This window comes from Rhinatrema bivittatum, chromosome 9 (genome assembly GCF_901001135.1).
Source record: "Rhinatrema bivittatum chromosome 9, aRhiBiv1.1, whole genome shotgun sequence".
Classification (NCBI taxonomy): domain Eukaryota; kingdom Metazoa; phylum Chordata; class Amphibia; order Gymnophiona; family Rhinatrematidae; genus Rhinatrema; species Rhinatrema bivittatum.
This window is the reverse complement of record NC_042623.1, coordinates 264063884-264087949: the sequence shown is the minus strand read 5'-3', so window position 1 is coordinate 264087949 and position 24066 is coordinate 264063884. Positions and strand designations below refer to the sequence as shown.

The window sequence follows — 24066 nt, the reverse complement described above, 5'->3', positions numbered from 1 at the left end:
TCACCACAGAAGTGCAGGGCAAAAATAATTTCCTTCTTTTTTTTTCCCTTTCTAATTTTTTATTTTTTTAAGCAATCCTCAGTAGGGAGATGTGCATCCACCATCTGCCGAAGATAGAGAATTCTGGTGAGCTGTCAGTGCAGGGATATATATATATATATATATATATATAAAACTGTGAGATCAGCTTTGCTCCGTCTCCAACTGCTGGTAGAGGTGCATAACCCATTGGTGTGGATTAACCTGTCTGAATGCTAAGAAAGTAAATAGAATGTGAAGAATGATTTGGAGAGGAATGTGGAATAAAATTGAGAATATCATAATGCCTCTGCAAAGATCCATATGTGACCATACTTTGAGTATTGTATGCAGATCTGGTCACCCAGTTCAAAAAAGATATAGCAGAACTAGAAAAGGTACAGAGAAGAACAACAAAATGATTAAAGAAATGGAATGGGTCCTGTATGAAGAAAGGCTACACGGGTTTAGGGTTCTTCAGCTTGGAAAAGATATGACTGAGAGGGAATATTACAGAGAAATATAAAATCTGGGGATGATTATTTAATCTTTCAAATAATACTAGAACAAGGAGACACTCCATAAAACTAACCACCAGCAGTTTTTTATAAAATCATAGAAAGTATTTTTTTCACTCAGCACACAATCAAGCAATGGAATTTATTACCAGAGGATGTCGTCAAGACAACTAGCACAGCAGGGTTTAAAAGACGTTTGTACAAGTTCCTAGAAGAAAAGTCCATAAATAGTTATTAGCCGGGTAGACTTTGGAAAGCCATTTCTTATCCCCGAGGATGAAGAAACAAGAAATGCACCTACCAGGTACTCAGATGGGCCTTGATCTGACTCAGTATGGTATATCTTATATTCTAAAACTGTCTTCAACTTGCTGAAAATAACAGAACTGGCTAACTCCTTCTCTGCAATTTAAAAGCATATTCTGGCCAATGTATATCCAAACGCAAGACTGAAATTATACTCTTAATATTTCTGCTGAATATGAACTCTTAATATTTTAGCTTTAAAATGCAAAAACAAATGGAACATATCAAGATTTAAGAAATGTAAGTTTTGGGGTTTTTTTTTACCTAAACACATAACACTGAAGGGAAGTTGAAACAACTAAATGCCCATAGTTTAAGGAGGCTTTGATGACTCTGTCACGGAATTCTACTAGATCCACTGCATCATTGATTACATTGCGTACCTATTGGGAGAGAAAAGACAAGCTTTGAAGTGCATGGATATGCCCCTGGTTTCAATACTAATACAGTTCATAAAGGATTTAGCAAAATTGCTTACCCTTGTAAATAGGTGTTATCCCAGGACAGCAGGATGCAGTCCTCACATATGGGTGACATCATTAATGGAGCCTATTGCAGAAAACTTTCTGTCAAAGTTTCTAGAAACTTGACTGGCCCTGTGAGGCCATTGAGCATGCCCAGCATGCCATGATATTCTCTGCCACAGGGGTCTCTCTTCAGTCTCGTATGTAGCAATAAGCTTTAGCAAAAATAAAATAATAAAACGTATCGGACCCAACTCGCGGGGTGGCATGTGGGTTTCGTGAGGACTACATCCTGCTGTCCTGGGATAACACCTATTACAAGGTAAGCAATTTTGCTTTATCCCAGGACAGCAGGATGCTAGTCCTCACATATGAGTGATTAGCAAGCTAGAGGCTGAGTCATTTTGTAGTGAAGCAACAGTGAAGTATTGTTGTTGAAAATGAGGCAGCCGAAGATCATAGCAGATTGGATGTAGGAGTTGAGATTAAACTGGAAACAAGTTCTTTAAGACAGACTGTCCATATGCTGGATCTTGTCGACCTTGTTTGTCCAAACAGTAATGAGAACTCCATGTTGCTGCTTTACATATATCAAGAATTGGCACTGAACGATAGTGTGCTACTGAGGTTGACATTGCTCTCACTGAATGCGCCTTTACTCGCCCTTGGAGAGGAAGGTCTGCTTTTTCATAGCAGAACTGTATGCAATCTGCTAGCCAATTGGATAGAGTATGTTTACCCACTGCTTTTCCTGGTTTGTTTGGATCATAAGATACAAAGAGTTGAGTGGATTTCCTGTGGACTGCAGTGCGGTCCAAGTAAAAGGCTAGTGCATGCTTACAGTCCAAGGTATGTAAGGCCCTTCCTCTTTGGTGAGAATGAGGACTTGGAAAGAATGTGGGTAAAACTATGGATTGGTTCAAGTGGAATTCCGTAACTACCTTGGGGAGGAATTTTGGATGTGTCTGAAGAACAACTCTATCATGTAGGAATTTTGTATAGGGTGAGTACGTGACAAGTGCTTGTAACTCACTAACCCTTCTAGCCGATGTAATGGCTATAAGGAAGATAGTCTTCCATGTGAGAAATTTAAGACCACAGGAATTCATGGGTTCAAAAGGAGAACGCATGAGTCTTGTTAAGACCAAATTCAGGTCCCATTCTGTGACAGGTGGCCGAATTGGTGGTTTGAGGTGAATTAAACCTCTCATAAATCTACTGACAAGAGGATGTATAGATATTGGTGCATCTCCCATCTTGTTATGGTAAGCTGAGATTGCACTTAAATGTACTCTTACAGATGATGTCTGGAGACCAGAATCTGAAAGATGGCATAAGTAGTCTAGTAGAGAAGTTGTGGGGCAGGAGAAAGGGTCAATGTTCTTTTGCGTGCACCACAAAGTAAACCTTTTCCATTTCGAAAAATAGTTCCTTTGTGTGGAAGGTTTACATGAAGCTATAAGCACTTGAGAGACATTAGTTGAAAGACTGAGTGGTTGTAAGATCAAGCTTTCAACATCCATGCTGTCAGGTATAGGGATTGAAGGTTGGGATGGCGCAACCGACCCTGATCCTGAGTTATGAGAGGGGGAGCTACACCCAGGCGAATTGGTTCTCTGATAGAGAGGTCTAGAAGTGTGGGAAACCATACTTGTCGAGGCCAATACGGGACTATGAGTATCATGGACCCCTTGTCCTGTTGTAGCTTCACTAGAAGTTTTGGTTTATGAGCGGTATCGGGAGGATACGCGTATAGAAGGCCTGAGTTCCAAGGGCGAGCAAAGGCGTCCTTGGCTGGCTGGTGTTTCTGTCTGTGCAAGGCGCAGAACTTGTCCACTTTGTGATTCAGGTGTGATGCAAAGAGGTCTATTGTTGGTTGTCCCCAACGTTGAAATATCCTGGTCGCCACTAAGGGATCCAGGGACCATTTGTGCGGTTGGAACTGACGAGTGAGTCGATCCGCCACTACGTTGTGAATGCCTGCCAGATAAGTGGCCCGGAGAAACATGGAGGGTGTCAGGGCCCAATTCCAAATCTGTGCTGCTTCTTGACAAAGGAGATACGAGCCCGTACCTCCCTGTTTGTTGATGTACCACATGGCTACTGTATTGTCCGTTTGGATCAGAACAGTCTTGTGTGAAAGGCAGTCCTTGAACGCATGCAGAGCATAACGTATAGCTCGAAGTTCCAGGAAATTGATTTGAAATGTTGCTTCGAGTTTTGTCCAAGTACCCTGGGTTTGGAGATTGTTTATGTGAGCTCCCCAACCTAAGGTGGATACATCTGTAGTTAAAGTTATCTGTGGGACCGGTTGCTGGAAGGGAAGGCCCTTGCGCAAATTTGTCCTTGTTCACCCACCAAAGTAGAGATGAATGTAGCTGGTGGGTTACTTGAATTGGAGAAGAAAGTGGTTGAATGGCTTGGATCCATTGTGATTTTAAAGTCCATTGAGTTTCCTGCATGGCTAGTCTTGCCATAAGGGTGACATGAACTGTGGAGGCCATGTGGCCTAGTAAGGTCAGAAACTGATGAGCTGTTGCTTGTTTCTTTGAGTGAAGCAAGTTTGCCAGTAGGGAAAGTGTGTCTGCCCGATCATAAAAACATAGAAACATAGAAATGACGGCAGAAGAAGACCAAACGGCCATCCAGTCTGCCCAGCAAGCTTCACACATTTTTTCTCTCATACTTATCTGTTTCTTTTAGCTCTTGGTTCTATTTCCCTTCCTCCCCCACCATTAATGTAGAGAGCAGTGATGGAGCTGCATCAAGTGAAATATCTAGCTTGATTAGTTAGGGGGTAGTAGGGGTAGTAACCGCCGCAATAAGCAAGCTACACCCATGCTTATTTGTTTTAACCCAGACTATGTTATACAGCCCTTATTGGTTGTTTTTCTTCTCCCCTGCTGTTGAAGCAGAGAGCTATGCTGGATATGCATCTAAAGTGAAGTATCAGGCACATTTGGTTTGGGGGTAGTAACCGCCGTAACAAGCCAGCTACTCCCCGCTTTGTGAGTGTGAATCCTTTTTTTCTTCTCCCCTGCCGTTTGAAGCTATGCTGGGTATGCGTGAAGTATCAGTTTTTCTTCTCCCCTGCCGTTGGAGCAGAGAGCTATGCTGGATGTGCATCGAAAGTGAAGTATCAGGCACATTTGGTTTGGGGTAGTAACCGCCGTAACAAGCCAGCTACTCCCGGCTTTGTGAGTGCGAATCCTTTTTCCACATTTCCTCTTGCTGTTGACGCTTAGAGTGATGTTGGAGTCACAGTAACCATGTGTATGTTTATTGAATAAGGGTATTGTGTCCAGGCAGTAGCCATCATTCTGGCGAGTCACCCACTCTTCATTGGCGGCCTCTTGACTTTATGGATCTACAGTGTTTATCCCACGCCCCTTTGAAGTCCTTCACAGTTCTGGTCTTCACCACTTCCTCCGGAAGGGCATTCCAGGCATCCACCACCCTCTCCGTGAAGAAATACTTCCTGACATTGGTTCTGAATCTTCCTCCCTGGAGCTTCAAATCGTGACCCCTGGTTCTGCTGATTTTTTTCTTATGGTAAAGGTTTGTCGTTGCCTTTGGATCATTAAACCTTTCAAGTATCTGAAAGTCTGTATCATATCTCCTCTGCTCCTCCTTTCCTCCAGGGTGTACATATTTAGATTCTTCAATCTCTCCTCGTACGTCATCCGATGAAGATCCTCCACCTTCCTGGTCGCCCTATTCTCTGTACCGCTTCCATCCCCGGGTACCGCTTCCATCCCCGGGTAGAAAAGCTTTTGAAAGTATGGTGTTCAATTTGATCCTATGAATTGAAGCAGGTTGAGACGGAATGAGATGGGACTTTGATAATTGATGAGAAAGCCCTTGGAGTGAAGTAGAGTAATGGTTTGACTGAGAGAATTCCAGAGCTCCTTGTTGAGATTGACTTCTGATGAAGCCAGTCGTCTAAATAGGGAAAGACATGGACACTTTCCTTGTGCAAGTGTGCTGCTATTACTGCCAGACATTTGGTGAATACTCTGGGAGCGAGAGGCAAGTTCGAATGGTAGAACTCTGTACTGGAAATGTTGATGACCCACCATGAAGCGCAGATACTTGCGATGAGGAGGGAATATTGGTATGTGAGCATAAGTGTCTTGAAGATCCAGAGAACAAAGCCAATCTCCTGTTTGAAGAAGTGGAAGCATGGTGCCTAGAGATACCATCCTGAACTTTTCTTTCTTCAGAAATTTGTTGAGATGTCTGAGGTCTAGGATGAGATGTAGACCTCCGGTTTTCTTTGGAATGAGGAAATAGCGGGAATAGAATCCTCTGCCCTGTTGAGTCCGGGCACCGGCTCTACAGCCCTGGCTCTCAGAAGGGTGGATAATTCTACTTGCAATTGGATTATGTGATTTTCGCTTAGAGGAAGAGGTCTCGTAGGAGAATCTCTTGGAATTGAGAGGAAACGGAGTTGGTAACCTCGAGATATTATTGCAAGTACCCATTGGTCTGTTGTTATTTGTAACCAATGTTTGTAGAAGGAGGATACTCGGCCCTCCTACCGGAAGATCTGGTTGAGGATTGAAGAGATGGCTTTGGTCTCTGGGAAAAAACTCAAAAGCCTGCAGCTGGTCCCATCTGCAGCGAAGGTTGAGGCCTAGCCGCCCTAGGTTGTCTGGGCTGAGCTCTTTGCTGCGGCCTAGAGGATCTGCCCCTTGATGCTAGGGTAATACCGCCTCTGTCGATAGAAGGGTCGTCTAGATTCTTTTCTTGGAGGCCGGCGAGATGACTGGGTAGCAGAATCCTGTGGAAGTAACAATAGTTGGCGCAGGATTTTCTGGTGTTCTTTTAATTGTGCTACAGCATCTTGCACTTTAGAACCAAAAAGGTTGTCACCAATACATGGTAAGTCAACTAACTTTTCCTGGACCTCAGGCCTGAGGTCTGAGGCTTTAAGCCATGCCCAATGTCTTGCACTTATACCAGAGGCCGCTACCCCTGGAGGCTGTGTTCAAAACCATCAATAAGCGGCTCGGACTTCGTGATTGCCAGCTTCAAGTCCTTTGTGAATGATTGTTTGGGCTGCTTCCTGATATTGCTGTGGTAATGAGGTTGAAAATTCTTGCATTTGTTTCCACAGATTCCTCTGATATTGAGTCATATATAACTGATATGATGAAATTCTTGTATTTAACATGGCTTCTTGATAAATTTTCCTACCCAGGGAATCCAAGAATCTATGATCCTTGCCTGGAGGAGTGGAGGAACACGGCCTTATCCTTTTTTATTTCTTTTGCGCGGATTCCACAACCACGGATTGGTGTGGAAGTTGTGCTTTTTGGTAGCCGGGAACAGACTGTACCGAATAAGTAGTGTCCACTCTTTTATTGATAGCAGGTACTGAGAATGGGTGCTCCCAGAGTCTATGTTGTAAGTCTAGGAGGGCTTCATGGACAGGTATGGCTAATACTTGTTTTGGAGGATCCACAAATTGGAGGACCTCTAGTGTTTGCTGTCTAGCATCTTCCTCAGTTACCAGGGTGAAGGGTATGGTGTCTGCCATATCCTGAACAAAGTTTAAGAAGGATAAATCCTCTGGTGGAGATTTCTTCCTTTGTTCTGGAGTGGAAGGATCTGACATAAATCCTTCAGAGGAAGTGTCTGTATGCCCCTCATCCCATGTATCATATGGATCTTTGTGATGTGGAGACATTGGAGAAGATCTTGGTGGTCGAGGAAGTCCAGAAGGGCCTGGCTGCGGATCATCTATAGCTATCCATCCAGGAATGTCGTCTCATAGCTTGGATGGAATGGCACAGACGATTTCATCAAATTTTTTCATGAGAAGTTGGTAGAGCGCAACTTCAGGATGTCCTGGAGCCCCAGGAGACATCAGCATCGATGGCATCGGGTCAGGCATCGGCGATGGAATCGGTGTCGGTATCGATGGTTGCCTCTGTATCGACTTTCGCTGTGGTGCAGGCATCGGTGCAGGCAACAGCATTGGCGGGGTTGTCGGCATCGGTGCAGGCACCGGAATCGCCATCTGTTGATCCTTTAAGGCCTGGAGCACTGCTTGATGGATGAAATCCGACAATTCCTGCGTAACAGCTGGTGCAGGCAGAGCAGCTGTACGTGGTGGAAGTGTCGATGTTCCTTCCACAGAGCCCTGTGGAGGTTCGACAGCCCTGTGGTGCGTCTCCGTGGGATGAAGGCCTCGGCATCGGAGGTACCGGTGTTTCCTGGATTCTAGGCCGTTTTGCGGTCGATTCCTCCGGGGAGAAAAGCGCCTCTGGTATCGATGGGTGTCTGTGCCGATGGCGGTGCTTTGAACGGTGTTCGGTCGCTAACTTCGTCGATGCTATCGATGACGTTGGCGATGGATGGTCCCCCAACCCTTCCTGATGACGTTTTTTTCAAAATTTTACGTTTTGAGACACCGGCGGAGACGATTTAGTCGATGTGGAGGGAGATGCAGAAGCTGTAGATGAAATAGATGCTCCATCTTTTCTTGGCGGGCCTTTCTTCCCTTCGCGGTCATTTCTGCACATTTGGGGCAGGTTGTTACGTCGTGTTTTTCCCCTAAACAAAGCACATGCTCGAGATGTGGGTCTGTAATGGACATTGTCCGATTACAGATGGGACATTTTTTAAATCCTGTGGCCATTTTAACGTCGACAGCCGTCGATGAAATGAGAAGAGACGTGAGAGGAAAAAATTTTACTCAAAGAGTAAAAATGAGACAAAGATTTACTCACCAGCCGGTGGAAACCTGAGAGATCCCGATGTGGGAGAAAATGAATGTGAAAACTGATTTTTAGTCAGACAAAAAACTGTGAGGAAACTCACAAAGGCTCCTGCTCCGTGATGCCTACAGCAGCGCGGAAAAACGAAGACTGAAGAGAGACCCCTGTGGCAGAGAATATCATGGCATGCTGGGCATGCTCAGTGGCCTCACAGGGCCAGTCAAAAGTTTCTAGAAAATTTGACAGAAGGTTTTCCGCAATAGGGCTCCATCAATGATGTCACCCATATGTGAGGACTACAGCCTGCTGTCCTGGGATAAAAGATGAGTACAAAGCTCCTGAAATAACCAAGTAAAGATGTATTTGGAAAACTAATAAGCTAGGATGGAGTAGGCAACTAGTCAGTCCCTGGGAGTCACAAATGGATCCGTTTTTGGGTTATCAATAAATACTCGTCAGATATTTGGATTACATTTAGTTTAAGGACCATGTTGATTTGCATATATTGGTTACCCTAAAAAACAAACCGATTTTACAGCTCATGAGGACTAGAATTGCTAAGCCTTGAACTCAGTCACTTACATCAATAGTGATTTTCTGCGGGGTCACCGTCCTGGAACCTTTTTAAACTTTCTTCCTTTTACCCATGCAGCTGGAGTGGAAAGTGGAGGCCATCATTGGCTCCAACCTGGTACCTTTTTATTTATTTTAGAAAATTACTACCCAAGTTAAGTGATTCTGCAGAGAATCTCTTGTCTGTTACTGACAGTGAGATATGGCATAATACAGAGGTTAATGTGAGAGGGCTGAGTTAGTAATGATAATTTATGAGCGGGATGGGAAAAAATGTATGGAGGAAGGAATAAGTAAGGGAGTCAGAAATCCCTGAATAATCATTATGGGTAAAGATATATCTCTATTTCTACTGAGGTGGCCATCTACATTTCTATGTTATCCTAATCTAAAATATGGAAATACTATGAACTACTTTCCACACAACAAAACACAACTGTTTTTTTTTGGTTTTGTTTTAACTGCAATGTACTTGCTACTGTTTTAATGAATGTAAACAATTACTTATATTTTAAGTTTGGCATATATAACTTATACAAACTGCCAGCTAAAAAAATTATCTATCTATTACCTTTAATGATTACAATATATTTGTTCTTGGAACAAAAGATAATGAATGGTAACCCACTGTACAATTAAACAAATCCAAAAGACTAGGTGAGGCCTAACAACAATAAATAAATTACTATATGAGGAGGGTTGCAGAAGTGCTATTGCACAAAGTATAATCATACATCTGAGGCCCTCGGGTATATGATTATACTTTGTGCAATACAGTACAGCACATCCTGGCATCATTATATGACACTTCCTCTTAGAATAATTTATGTATCCTTTTTTGGGCTCTGATCGTATTTTGACAGCCATTTGCATTATTTACAATGTATTAAATGATCGCTTTGTAAATTTATATTTTTATCAATGTTATTTTGTTTCAAAAAATATATTTGGCTTATATTAAATATATAATCTGAGGTATGGGTTGAGGACAACCAGTTCTTGCCTTTTGGCTGAGACCAAGATCCTGTAAGAGCACTGGATGATTAATACCTTCCCATCCAACCCTACTTAGGACCCAATGATGTTAGAATACAATAAAGTTATGACTACTGCCAAAGCAGGAGAATTAAACCTCCAGTTAAAAAAAAAAATTCTTCCTGGCAAGGAAGGCAGAAAAACATAGATGAAAGCTTCTAAATACAAGCAGGGGTATGAAATTCCACAGTGCAACACAATCCTTCATAAGATATAGAAAAAAAAATAATTTAAGAAATCCACTTCTGCAAACTGAATACAAAACTAACAACAAAAAAAGCACTAAAGAAAAGCACAGTGAACAAACCAGCATTTTAAGGAAAAACAGATGGGGGTCAATCTGAGCACACTAAATTAAGGCCCCCTAAATTAGGCACCTATTTTTAGGAAAACTTAGGGGATCATTTTCTAAACGTTTATTGCGTGTGATAGGATGTTAATTAGCTGGAGGGAGGAGTCGGCCGCGGCACCGCTGCCGGCGATAATGTGAGGAACATTATCTCCGGCAGTAGCGCGGCGAATAGCACCACCTTTCACAGGCCCGCCCACCCCTTCGCCCCCCGCCCCCTTTTTTGCTGGATTCATCATTCTGCGAAGAATGATGAATCCAGCCCTTTAGGCTCCTAGGAACTTCATACAAATTTAGAAGCCTAAAACTTACGCTCCTAAAATTAGGCCTGCTATTCATTTGTCTAGATTTAGGCTCCTAATTTGGATGTGTAGTTCTGAAAATCAATGCTAAGCTCCTAACTTTGTTTCCCTCCCTCTTACTCCAGACAAGTAGCACTCAGCTCTAGTAAATTTTTAAAAGCCTCAAGTTAGTAGCCCAACTCCAAACGTTAGGGGCCTAACCCCTTTGAAAATTAACCCTTCAGTATCTAATTTTCAATTACATCTGCTATAGGTTATGATTTGTATTTAACTTGGTCAATCTATATTAATATATTGCTGTTTGGATCATAAAAGCTTGCATGTCAGCAGTTCCTACATCTGAATTTTAAAGGAGTATATCATTTAAAAGCTAAGGGCTAGATTAAAAAAAAATATGCGCGTGCGTCCCTGTCGCGCGCACATGGACGCGTGATTTTATATGATGTGCGCGCCAGTGCGCTCATGTTATAAAATCAGGGGCAGCCCGTACAAGGGAGGAGGGGCGATTTTGGCAGCATTCGCGCGGTAACGCATCAGGGCCTTCCCCAGTTCCCTCCCAGTCCACTCCAATTTAGGTGCGAACTGGGATGGAACTTTCCTATCTCCTACCCTAACCTCCCTTCCCACCTCTAAAACCCATTTTACATTTTTTTTACCATTTATTTTGCAAGACACTTCAGGGCATAACCTGAAGTAATTTGCGCACACTGGCAGCTGGCCAGTGCGCGAGGCTCCGGGACAGCGAGGAGAAGTGCGGTCCTGGGCTGCCTCGCTCCACCCCCCGGACCACCCCTTCACAGAGGCCTGGCTCTTGTGCGCGTAACGGGGGTTAGGCGCGCAGCCGGGACTCTTCTAAAATTCGCACAGCATGTGCAAGGCCCAGCCGCTCACGTAACCCCCGTTTTTTTATTCGCAGGGAGTATTTCAAATCGGTCTTAAGGGTCTGATTTGCAAAGGCTTTTCTCCCAGTCTGTGCCTATGGGGAAAATGTTTAGTGGAACAGGCCATGACCTCCAGGTTCCACACATAGTGCTCTCAGTTGCTTCATGGGTGTTGAACAGCAGCAGCACTGTCTCCAATCTGAATATGCTCAAGTTCATAAACTTTACAGAATTAAAAATAAATTTTATTGGCTGTCCTCACTGCAAATAAATTACTTTAGATAAGCCTCTTACACAGAACCAGATCACGGTTTTCATATCATTTCCTTAAAAGAGAATTTGAAGCATGGCATTGCAAAATGATTGTCAGGATATATTTAATTGCTTTGCATTGATAGCCATAGTTACAGTAGGTACTATGAATAAAATACCTTTTAAATTCAATACATTTTGTGAACCTGAGTGGAACATGAAAGACAATATTGTTAATCATCACCTCTCCACCCATAAATACAGGAGCTGAAGCAGAAAGACCATCTAGATGGTATGAGGCCTGCCTTAAAGTTAAGGCTCACTGTTTTAAGTTGGAGCACCTGATTATGGTGCTAGTGAATTCTATCTGAGGCAGAGATGAAGCTGAAAGGAAAGATGTTTATTGCATTTTAGAAGTGGAACACAGACGACAGAGAAAAAATTGGTGAAAAATAAGGTATAAAGAGTTTGAAAAGAATCAAGTTACCACATATTCTGCCACAATTCCCACCATTTTTATTTGCTTATTTATTTATTTAAGGCTTTTCTTTACCGACATTCGTCAGGGACATCATGCCGGTTTACATCGCAACAAGGGAGAACAACATTGAGATTGAGCTAAACCAATTCTCAAGGCTTCCATCTTCCATTCATGGCTTCAGTTATTTTCTTTCTTAAACAAATCTGTTTAGCCCATTTTAAAGAATATTGCTACATTAAAAGACATTATACAGTCCTCTCACATTACATGCCTAATAGATGTAAATGAAACAATGGAATTCACTGACCCTGCCAAATTAACTATTTCTAATGTAAACATTTTTTTCAGCTCTAGTGTAAATCACTAATCTAATATACAATTCATACCTGCATGGTCCTCCTTTTTGTTAATGTTATTTCAAAATTCTTCCACTCCCAATGCTGTTCCACAACATGGGCAAAAATGACATGTCCATTTCCACAAGCACCAGCAATTTGAGTTCCATCAATTGACCACGCAATATTAAAAATACTGCCAGTATTTGGTTTCTCTAATGCATATGACCACTAGAAGGAAAAAACAGAAGAATGTTACTATTTATTTGAACCCATAAACCTTTGTGTGTACTTGTGTTCAGTATAACTACTTACCTATGAAACTGTGGTTGCTCAAAAGTAGCAATTTTGTGGATTCACATTAATGTTTTACTTGACCTGTCAAATGCCATCCCAAGGAGCTTCTCAAGCTTAGAATTCAAGAACTAATTCCTCTATTTTGAACCATTTACCTACTGTTCATTTTAACTGTCTCTTTTTGAACTTGGTAAAGCTAGACCTAGAGTGAACCGATTGTGTAACTACCAGAGGATAGGCAGACTGTACGAGTTTCTGAAAATACACCCAGGGAGGATAGCTTTTAAACATATATTCATGTATACGGTCATGAGCAGATAGGGAATATGCAAGTATTTTATAACCCATGCATATGATATAGATTTTATAACATATGCGTAACTCTACCCCACGTATGTAGGCTTACATATGAATATATGCAATGCACTGAAAGCATGTATATCAATGCATTCAATGAGTATACTTTTCCTACCTTTTTAGAAAATATACGCATGTATATTTTACACACAAAAGTAAAGCAAGACATACATACATCGGCCAATTTTAAAACATGTGTGCATAAATTAAATTAACCAGTTTACCAATTAGTCCACTGGTTCACCGTCCTTATACAGGTCATCGAAACCTTCCTGTTTCTTCTGCCTGAGCTCCCCCAGTTCACCCTGACCTCCCACCCAATCAGTACTACACACAAAAATTTTTAATATCACTTATGACAGATAATTAGCAGGTGTAAAAATGCACAAGTAAATCTGACAAATGATTCTACGTCTTTTAAAACAGCAACTTATGAACGTGTTGGCCCTGCACTCTGGAACACTCCTAGATCGCCCCTTTTTTACACAGGCATGTATTTTCACTTTCTGCACATTTTGGACTTTTATAAAATAAAGAATACTTGAGTAGAGGGTACTTACTGTATATATTCTAAATTTTATGCATATAAAAGTTTTAAAAATTTGCCCCAAATGTAATACAAAATGACCGAATGGAACATTGAAACCAGCATAGCTCTCTGCTTCAACGGCAGGGGAGAAAGTCTGATACTCGTGCATATCCAGCATAGCTCTCTGTTTCAACGGCAGGGGAGAAAGTCTGATACTTCGTGCATATCCAGCATAGCTCTCTGCTTCAACGGCAGGGGGAATGAAGAAAAGTGGATCTATATACAGACAACAACCAACAAGGACTGAATCACATAGTCTGGGTAAACAAATAAGCATGGGTGTAGCTTGCTTATTGCGGCGGTTACTACCCCTAAGTTAGATATTTCACTTAGATGCAGCTCCAACACTGCTCTTTGCATTAATGGTGAGGGTGGAAGGGAAATAGAACCAAAGTATTACTAAGAGCCAAGAGTAACAGATAAGTATGAGAAAAAAAAAGTGCGAAGCTTGCTGGGCAGACTGGATGGGCCGTATGGTCTTCTTCTGCCGTCATTTCTATGTAACTAAAGAAATACAGCTTGAAACAACAATAATGCTTGTGAAGAAAAAAGCTTACTTGAGAAGGGATCAATATGTAACATGACAAATGTAACAACAACAGTATCAGAAATATTTACAGTAGGAAATGAAAAAGAAGCACAAGGCTCAGACCTTAAATCCTGCCCAGAAGAGTAAAGGCATTTCTCAGCCAAGAACTTGCAGGAAATTCAGAACCCAAAATAGCTAAGGATCAAAATATCTGCTACAAGAAATGAACTACAGAGCTCACTGCTTTAGTCATCAAGATTAACAGCAAGTAAAATAATCAAGGAATAAAAACAAGTGAAACATATTCAGAGAACCCTGACCAAAGACAAACTTTGAGAACGCATGGATCATTCTGCAAGGAATGATTATAAAGTTTTGCAAACAGGTATCTGTGCTGTAAAATGACAGAACAGACTCTCTAAAGACATGAAAGAAGAATATACCACAAGATGTATGTGTCTTTTAAGAAGCAAATGCAGATAAGTTAAAAAAGCATTTCTCAAGCTAGTCCTGGAGTACCTACTAGCAAGTCTGAATTTTAGAATTCCCATAATGAATATGATTGCAATAGCTTTGCATACACAATCTCCATTATATGCAAATCTATCTTCTGCACATCTTGTTGCAGATATATTGAAAATCAGACTGGCTAGAGGTTCTCAAAGACTGGCTTGAGACACGCTGACCAAAAACTATAACATCAAGCATCATGTGACTAATAGACATGATACCAACACTTCTAGATCCAACACCACAGCATCCATTCTATCATAAAAACATAAGATATGCCATGCTGAATTAGACCAAAGGTAAACTGAGCGCCCAGTATTCTGTCTGACAGCAGCTAATCTAGGTCAGAAGCATCCAGTACAACCCAAAAATCTGGATCCATTCTTTATTGCTGACTCCCATGAAAAGCAGTGACTTTCCCAAATCTACCTGGCTAATAATTGTTTATGGACTTTCCCTCCAGGAAACTGTCCAAACCCCTATTAAACCCTGCTAAGCTAAATGCCTTGCCCATGTCCTTTGCAACAAATCCCACAGCTTGATTGTGCCAAGAGAAAAAAATATTTTAAATCTACTACCTTTTTGTTTCATGGCGCATCCCCTGTTCTTTGCACAGTTTGAAATGCTAAATAACAGTCACCTATTTATGTGTTGAATCCAATTCATGATTTTCTAAGCCTCTATCATATCCCCTCTCAATTGCCTCTTCGCCAAGCTGACGAGTCCCAACCTGTAACTTCTCTTCATATGGGAGACATGGCATCCCATTTATCATTCTTATTGCCCTTTGCTGTAACCTTTCTAGCTCCACTTTATCTTTTTTGAGATGGGATGATCAGAATTACACACAATACTTACAGGTAGCTGAGCGTTAAAACACTGTGCACTTCATTTCAGCACACAATTTTAACATTTAACTTAAAATATTGTTAAACTCCCGAACGAGTAATCTAATGCTGTACAAATACATTGGGAGTTAAAATAAAACGTGCCTAACTTTAAAGTGTGCATTTGGTACAGGCCAAACACACATTTTAACTTGGGAAGGAAGCAGGAGGCATCACTGACAGGCCATTATTTGGGTAAGTGGTGGCAGTCACCACCACTTAACTGAATAAAAACGGATTTATCCGGTTATCTGGCAGCAGGTAGCAGCTGCCAGATAAGTCAGTATTATCTGGCTATCTGGCACAGTTTTACCACCACTTAACATTCCACGAATGCCGTGTCTACAATCGTATTGTTGGAAAAAATGAAATGCACTTTCTAGCCCTTGAAAAAGGACGCTAGTCTGAAATACAGTCCCGTGTCGGGCTTCAAGTATAACGAAGATCATATACAGATGGCGGTCTTCACAGTGAAATTTACCTGTGACATTCAACATCTCCAGATAAGTGTTCAGCATTAATTTGCACATTGGATGATGATAGATCGAACATTGGTGACTTTTTAAATTTTGCACTACGATCAAGGAGGTTTAGGGATTTGGTGACTTTATTTGCATCAAGGTAATAAAAACAATTTAGTTTTGCCATCATATTGAAGCTGAAATTGGGATTTGGTTACAGTTTACAATGACTGATGATAATATATAAGGCTGAGCCTTAAAGTGTTCATCGCCGACGATGATGCCTAGTATGATGGTCATTTAATTACACAGGCACGTCCTTGATTGCAAGAAAATAAGGGGATGTGCTTGGTATAGAATTGGGTTTTGTAACTACACATCACATACATTCAGATTTGCTAACCACACATACTGCCCTGAATCTGGGGACTGGATTACATCTCAGTGCTGTCAGTTTTTCCATATAATGTATCGTATGCATCTCTGATACACCCCACTAAGTGGTGGGGATCTAGGCTTTTTCCACCAGGCCGCAATATTGCACCTGGCGGCAGGCGCTATTTGTAACATCTAGTGCTTCTGTCTAGATGAAACATCCATCAGCAGAAGTATCGTAAAGTCCTTTGGGACTGAGCATCATACAATTTTCTCCATCAATTTAATGGCTGTCCCAGTAATCACAAATGAGAGGATCCTGCCACCACATATAGTAGAAGGTGCCCAACATCCCACAGTTTCTCCAACAATGCAGTTGAATAAATCTTATGTAACCTGTTTGGTGTATAGTACCACCTGAACAGCAGTTTATATCTGTTTTCCAGCAAGGCTGAAAAAAGTTCCACTTGTCATGAAGCATAAGTCCCAGATCCTCCTCCCAATTATTTATTTATTTAGATATTTTATATATCATCGTTCTATGTAAGGATCACAATGGTTTACAAAAATAACATTCATAGCTATAAATCAGCAGGTAATGACGGGTTACAGGGTTAGTATTCATCAACAGGCATTAACATCTATCAAATGAAGTGATCCACTACATATTAACTAAAGAGCTAGAACTTATATACATTGGTGTATTTAGGGGTGGTTCATTCAGATTAGAGTCCACTTCAGATATGTTTAATCGTATCTGTCTTTTCTCAATAACCTTCAATGATTTCCCTCTATCCAAACGTACAAAATGTGCCAACTGCAAATATGAAAGAAAGTCACCTGGAGGTAAGTTATAAACAGTCTTTAGGTCAGCAAAATGTATCACTTTAGGATGTTCCCAGATCTTTTCAAACTATCCAGACCCATATTTTCCCACCTATGGACCACCACTGAAAAATTCCTGGGAGAAATTCTTTATTAATTCTAATAGATGTTCTATGGAAATAATGCCTTGAGCCCACACTAATGCTTTGCATTTGTCCCATTTCTGCAGTGTCATTAGGGTAAATAGGGAGTGAATTAAGTGCCCATTTGAGTTCTTTAGCTATCCAAGCAAGTACTTTAAGAGGCATCAATCCCACCAGTTTTTGTTCTATCGTAATCCTTTGTTATATATCTATTTATTTATTTATTTAGACACTTTGAATACTGTCATTCCAAATGAAGATCACAATGGTTTACAAAAGTAACATTCATACTATTGATCAACAGAACAGGGATTAATACAAATCTACTGTGATTTTCTAATACATATTAACTAAAGGTCTAGGATAGCAGGTTTGTAGTACAGCAGTTATTTATTTATTTATGAACTTTTAATATACCGATATTCGTAGGACACATCATACCGGTTTACAATCAACTCTAGGAGAAGGAAAATTACAAAAAACGGGGAAGAGGAAAGGGGGAGCAGTCAGGAAAAAGGAAGAGAGGGGGGCTGGGCGAAAGCAAAAGCATAGGGAGAGAGAAGAACAGAGGAGAGAGGGAGTGAGAGAAACATATGTAGGAAGTGTAATAACAGTATTAACTTATTAATAACATTTCAATAAATTACATAATCAATATTTCCTTAGGATCTATTTCAACAGCTTTCACAGAAGAGTCAGTGAGTTGTCTTAAGATACTTAAAATCTCTCGTTACTTATTACTTTTTCTTCAGTTAATCTTTGTCCTTGATATTGTAATTCTCTACATTCTGATATTTTTAAGTTAGGTTATATGTATTTTTGAATAGCCAAGTTTTCAGCTCACGTTTAAATCTTTTTCTTTCTGGTAGAAAACGTAACACCTCAGGGTAGAGAATTCCACAGCTTTGGGCCCACTATGGAAAACATACGATCTCTTATTTGCATCAGATGTGTATGCTGAATTGTAGGCATAGTCAATAGTCCTTTATTTTGAGATCTTAGTGTTCCTTGTTGTGTGCATAGCTGTAGTGTCATACCTATCAGACCGGGGTTACTGGAGTGGATGATATTAAATATTAGTGTCAATACTTTATAATAGATTCTGCATTGTACTGGCAGCCAGCGAGCATGTGATGTGACCAAATTTCTTTGTTCCTAATAAAAGTCTTGCTGAGGCATTTTGTAATAACTGTAATGGTTTTAATAGACCTGTCAGAAGGCCGAGTAATAGGGTGTTACAGTAGTCTATGTTTGAGAAAATTAATGTTTGTAAAACAGTACGGAAGTCCTCGAAAGTTAGGAAAGGTTTCAACTGATGTAAAATGCACAGCTTGGCGTAGCCTGCATTAATTAATTTATGTGCTTTTTCATTGTAAGGTTTTCATCTATCTGTATATCTAAGTCCCATACTTGATCTGTGGGGGCAATGTAAATATTACTCAGGTCTATAGGTGGAGGTTTAACTATGGAAGAATTTCTGCTTAGCCAAATGATTTCAGTTTTTTTAGTGCTCAACGTTAGTTTAAGTTGAGATAGTTCTGGCTATATTACATTAAGACCTAGTACGCCCAACTACTTATGTATGACCCTCTATTCACGGGCAGACATTGTCTGTACTGCTCGTTTTTCATAGGGGTCACTAAATCTTTAATCAAATGTAATTTTTTGTTGATTTTCAAAAATTTTTAGCAATTGCAATCAAAAATAAAAACGGATACTTATCCGCACTCGGGTTTGGGTTCCGAGTGCGGATAAGTATCCGTTTTTATTGCTAAAAATTTTTGAAAATCAACAAAAAATTACATTTGATTAAAGATTTAGTGACCCCTATGAAAAACGAGCAGTACAGACAATGTCTGCCCGTGAATAGAGGGTCATACATAAGTAGTTGGGCGTACTAGGTGCTATTGTAAATTTAATACCAGGACACTAGTTGCTTTTGGATTGTTTACATTGGTGTGTACTGGAATACACCGTTGGTGTGTGGGTTTTTTTGGTGTGATTGATATATTACATTAAGAACATAAGAAATTGCCATGCTGGGTCAGACCAAGGGTCCATCAAGCCCAGCATCCTGTTTCCAACAGAGGCCAAACCAGGCCACAAGAACCTGGCAATTACCCAAACACTAAGAAGATCCCATGCTACTAATGCAATTAATAGCAGTGGCTATTCCCAAATTAAACTTGATTAATAGCAGTTAATGGATTTCTCCTCCAAGAACCTATCCAAACCTTTTTTGAACCCAGCTACACTAACCACATCCTCTGGCAACAAATTCCAGAGCTTTATTGTGCGTTGAGTGAAAAAGAACTTTCTCCGATTAGTTCTAAATGTGCCCCATGCTAACTTCATGGAATGCCCCCTAGTCCTTCTATTATCCGAAAGTGTAAATAACCGATTCACATCTACTCGTTCAAGACCTCTCATGATCTTAAAGACCTCTATCATATCCCCCCTCAGTCGTCTCTTCTCCAAGCTGAACAGCCCTAACCTCTTCAGCCTTTCCTCATAGGGGAGCTGTTCCATCCCCTTTATCATTTTGGTTGCCCTTCTCTGTACGTTCTCCATTGCAACTATATCTTTTTTGAGATGCGGCGACCAGAATTAGTACACTGTGGAGCAATATAGGGGCATTATTACATTTTCTGTTTTATTAACCATTCCCTTCCTAATAATTCCTAACATTCCCTTCCTAATAATTCCTTTATTGACTGCTGCAGCACACTGAGCTGACAATTTTAAAGTATTATCCACTATGAGGCCTAGATCTTTTTCCTGGGTGGTAGCTCCTAATATGGAACCTAACATCGTGTAACTACAGCAGGGGTTATTTTTCCCTATATGCAACACCTTGCACTTGTCCACATTAAATTTCATCTGCCATTTGGATGCCCAATCTTCCAAGGTCCTCCTGTACTGTATCACAATCTGCTTGTGATTTAACTACTCTGAATAATTTTGTATCATCCGCATATTTGATAACCTCACTCGTCGTATTCCTTTCCAGATCATTTATATATATATATATATATATATATATATATATATATATAGCAAGCAAAAAATGTGGCAATTTTCACTCTACTAGTGCTGAAGCTTATATACAAACAAACTCCCCAACATACAACAGTCGGAGTTAATAAGCACTATTATGATGTTTAATAAATCGTTTCAAAAATATGGTTTATTTTGAAAATATGAAATTTTATTAATAGCTTCAACCAAATCACTAATAATTTGTGTGAATAAATATATTACAAACCATGAAATATTTCATACATACTAAAATCCTCGCTAAACCCATTAGCTTTGACCCTCCATCCTCTCCTAATTCTACCCTCAATCTGACCCTGATCAAACTAAATGTTCCCTCCTCTCATTGATGTTGTAACAGGTCTGTATAAAGAAATACACCACTCAGTACTTCAACAATCTTATATCATGTGTCTTCAACCACATTCCTTAATTCACACAATTAACGGCTACTAGTGGTGTATATCCTTTTGATGACTTTTCGTCCCATCCCGACAAGGTCCTCGTTTCGCCAAGATTGGCTTCTTCAGGGGAATACTTTAATTATGACCAAACATCAATACAAACGAATAGCTTCCATCACTTATGTCTGAAAACATAAAGCTCACATTAGGTCAAACTAATCACCCCCTCTACTAACTTAATTTTGCTTAATATTACATGCACCCCAATGATAATTCCCAACCACACTATGAATCTTATCATTTATAATAAAATCTGTATTAATTAAAAAGTTCCATTTGGATTTACAAAAGCTTTATCCTGATACCCACTCCTACCTGTACTCTAAACGGAGTGGATTCAGAAAACTACACATTCAATTCACTCCGGCTCAATGGCTCCTATTTTTTATGTTTGGTCATAATTAAAGTATTCCCCTGAAGAAGCCAATCTTGGCGAAACGAGGACCTTGTCGGGATGGGACGAAAAGTCATCAAAAGGATATACACCACTAGTAGCCGTTAATTGTGTGAATTAAGGAATGTGGTTGAAGACACATGATATAAGATTGTTGAAGTACTGAGTGGTGTATTTCTTTATACAGACCTGTTACAACATCAATGAGAGGAGGGAACATTTAGTTTGATCAGGGTCAGATTGAGGGTAGAATTAGGAGAGGATGGAGGGTCAAAGCTAATGGGTTTAGCGAGGATTTTAGTATGTATGAAATATTTCATGGTTTGTAATATATTTATTCACACAAATTATTAGTGATTTGGTTGAAGCTATTAATAAAATTTCATATTTTCAAAATAAACCATATTTTTGAAACGATTTATTAAACATCATAATAGTGCTTATTAACTCCGACTGTTGTATGTTGGGGAGTTTGTTTGTATATATATATATATATATATATATATATATATATTGAAAAAGCACCGGTCCAAGTACAGATCCATAAGGCACTCCACTGTTTACCCTTTTCCACTGAGAAAATTGACCATTTAATCCTACTCTCTGTTTCCTGTCTTTTAACCAGTTTGTAATCCACGAAAGGACATCGCCTCCTATCCCATGACTTTTTAGTTTTTTTTTTTAAAAGCCTCTCATGAGGGACTTTGTCAAATGCCTTTTGAAAATCCAAATACACTACATCTACAGGTTCACCTTTATCCACATGTTTATTAGCCCCTTCAAAAAAAATGAAGCAGATTTGTTAGGCTAGAATTCCCTTGGGTAAATCCATGTTGTCTGTGTTCCATTAAACCATGTCTTTCTATATGCTCTACAATTTTGATCTTGAGAATAGTTTCCACTATTTTTCCCAGCAATGAAGTCAGGCTCACTGGTCTACAGTTACCGATCGCCCCTGGAGCCTTTTTTAAATATTGGGGTTACATTGGCCACCCTCCAGTCTTCAGGTACAATGGATGATTTTAATGATAGGTTACAAATTTTAACTAATAGATCAGAAATTTTATTATTGAGTTCCTTCAGTACCCTAGGATGCATACCATCCGGTCCAGGTGATTTGCTACTCTTTAGTTTGTCAATCTGGCCTACTACATCTTCTAGGTTCACAGTGATTTCGCTCAGTTCGTCTGACTCATTACCCCTGAAAACCATCTCCGGAACTGGTATCTCCCCAACATCCTCATTAGTAAACACGGAAGCAAAGAATTCATTTAGTCTTTTTGCAATGGCTTTATCTTCCCTATAAGAGCCCCTTTAACCCCTCGGTCATCTATTGGTCCAACCAACTCCCTCACACGTTTCTTGCTTCGGATATATTTTAAAAAGTTTTTATTATGAGTTTTTGCCTCTATGGCCAACTTCATTTCAAATTCTCTCTTTGCCTGTCTTATCAGTGTTTTACACTTAACTTGACAATGCTTATGTTTTATCCTATTTTCTGCAGATGGATCCTTCTTCCAATTTTTTAAGGATTTTTTTTGGCTAAAATAGCCTCTTTCACCTCACCTTTTAACCATGACGGTAATCGTTTTGCCTTCCTTTCACCTTTCTTAATGTGTGGAATACATATGGACTTCACCTTAGGATTGTATTTTTAAACAATGTCCATGCCTGTTGAACACTTTTAACCTTTGCAGCTGCACCTTTCAGTTTTTTTCTATTTTCCTCATTTTATCAAAGTTTCCCTTTTGAAAATTTAGTGTTAGAGCTGCAGATTTACTTATTGTCTCCCTTCCAGTTAGTTTAAATTTGATCATGTTATGATCACTGTTGCCAAGTGGCCCCGCCACCATTACCTGCATTCCACTAAGAATGAAATCTAAAATAGCTCCCTCTCTTTTTGGTTCCTGAACCAATTGCTCCATGAAGCAGTCATTTATTACATCCAGGAATTTTATGTCTCTAGCAAGTCCTGATGTTACACTTACCGTCAATATTGGGGTAATTGAAATCTCCCATTATTATTGCACTGCCAAATTGGTTAGCTTCCCTGATTTCTCTTAGCATTTCATCATCTGTCTGACCATTTTGTCCAGGTGGACGGTAGTATACTCCTATCACTATACTCTTATCCAACACACATGGGATTTCTACCCATATAGATTCTACTGAGCATTTAGTCTCTTGTATGATCTTTATCCTGTTGGACTCTATATCTTCCCAGACATAAAGTGCCACACCCCCACCAATTTGATCCTCCCTATCATTGCGATATAATTTGTTTCCTGATAAAGCACTGTCCCATTGGTTATCCTCCTTCCACTAAGTCTCTGTGATGCCAATTATGTCAATCTCATCATTTGCTGATGTATGTTGAGAGTGTCAATGCTGTTTTTTCAAATGATTTGGTGAATGGGATGTAAAACTGTACGTCAACAGCGTATAAGAAGAAGGTGGAAGAATTTCTGCTTAGCCAAATGATTTCAGTTTTTTTTTTTAGTGTTCAATGTTAGTTTAAGTTGAGATAGTTCTGGCTATATTGCATTCATGTATGTTGAGAGTGTCGATACTGTTTTTTCAAATGATTTGGCGAACGGGATGTAAAACTGTTTGTCATCAGCATAAGAAGGTGATTTCTAAATCCGCCAGTAATTTCTAGAAATCTAGAGCAATCTAAAACAGCTTTTATGTGTGCAGCCATATGATATTTCCAAATGTTAGGAATCCCCAACCCACCAGTTAACTTAGATCTGTATAATATTGATCTGGCTACTTTTGGAGGTTTGCACTTCCAAATAAAATCAAATATCTTCTTTTGTAAGCTCTTGATGATGTTATCCGATATCGAACAGGGCAATGTCTGAAAAAGATAACACAATCTAGGTACAATATTCATTTTTACTATCACCACTCTACCTAACCAGTAGAGCGTATATGAATCCCGTTTTTTTAAATCCCAA

General features: G+C 40.0%; 1 protein-coding gene across 5 annotated transcripts in view; it reads right to left on the bottom strand.

The window, feature by feature from the left end:
• IFT80 (intraflagellar transport 80) overlaps positions 1-24066 on the bottom strand; it is a 264566-nt gene that overhangs the window by 103385 nt on the left and 137115 nt on the right. For all 5 annotated transcript variants that reach the window (XR_003858776.1, XM_029617084.1, XM_029617083.1 and 2 more), the window contains 2 exons: positions 12291-12470; positions 1107-1225 (listed from right to left, as the gene is read on the bottom strand). Coding sequence is in view for 4 of the 5 variants with exons in the window: in XM_029617084.1 (XP_029472944.1) it covers positions 1107-1225; positions 12291-12470 (299 nt within the window). In the remaining variant the exon portion in view is untranslated. The remainder of the gene's footprint in view (positions 1-1106; positions 1226-12290; positions 12471-24066) is intronic.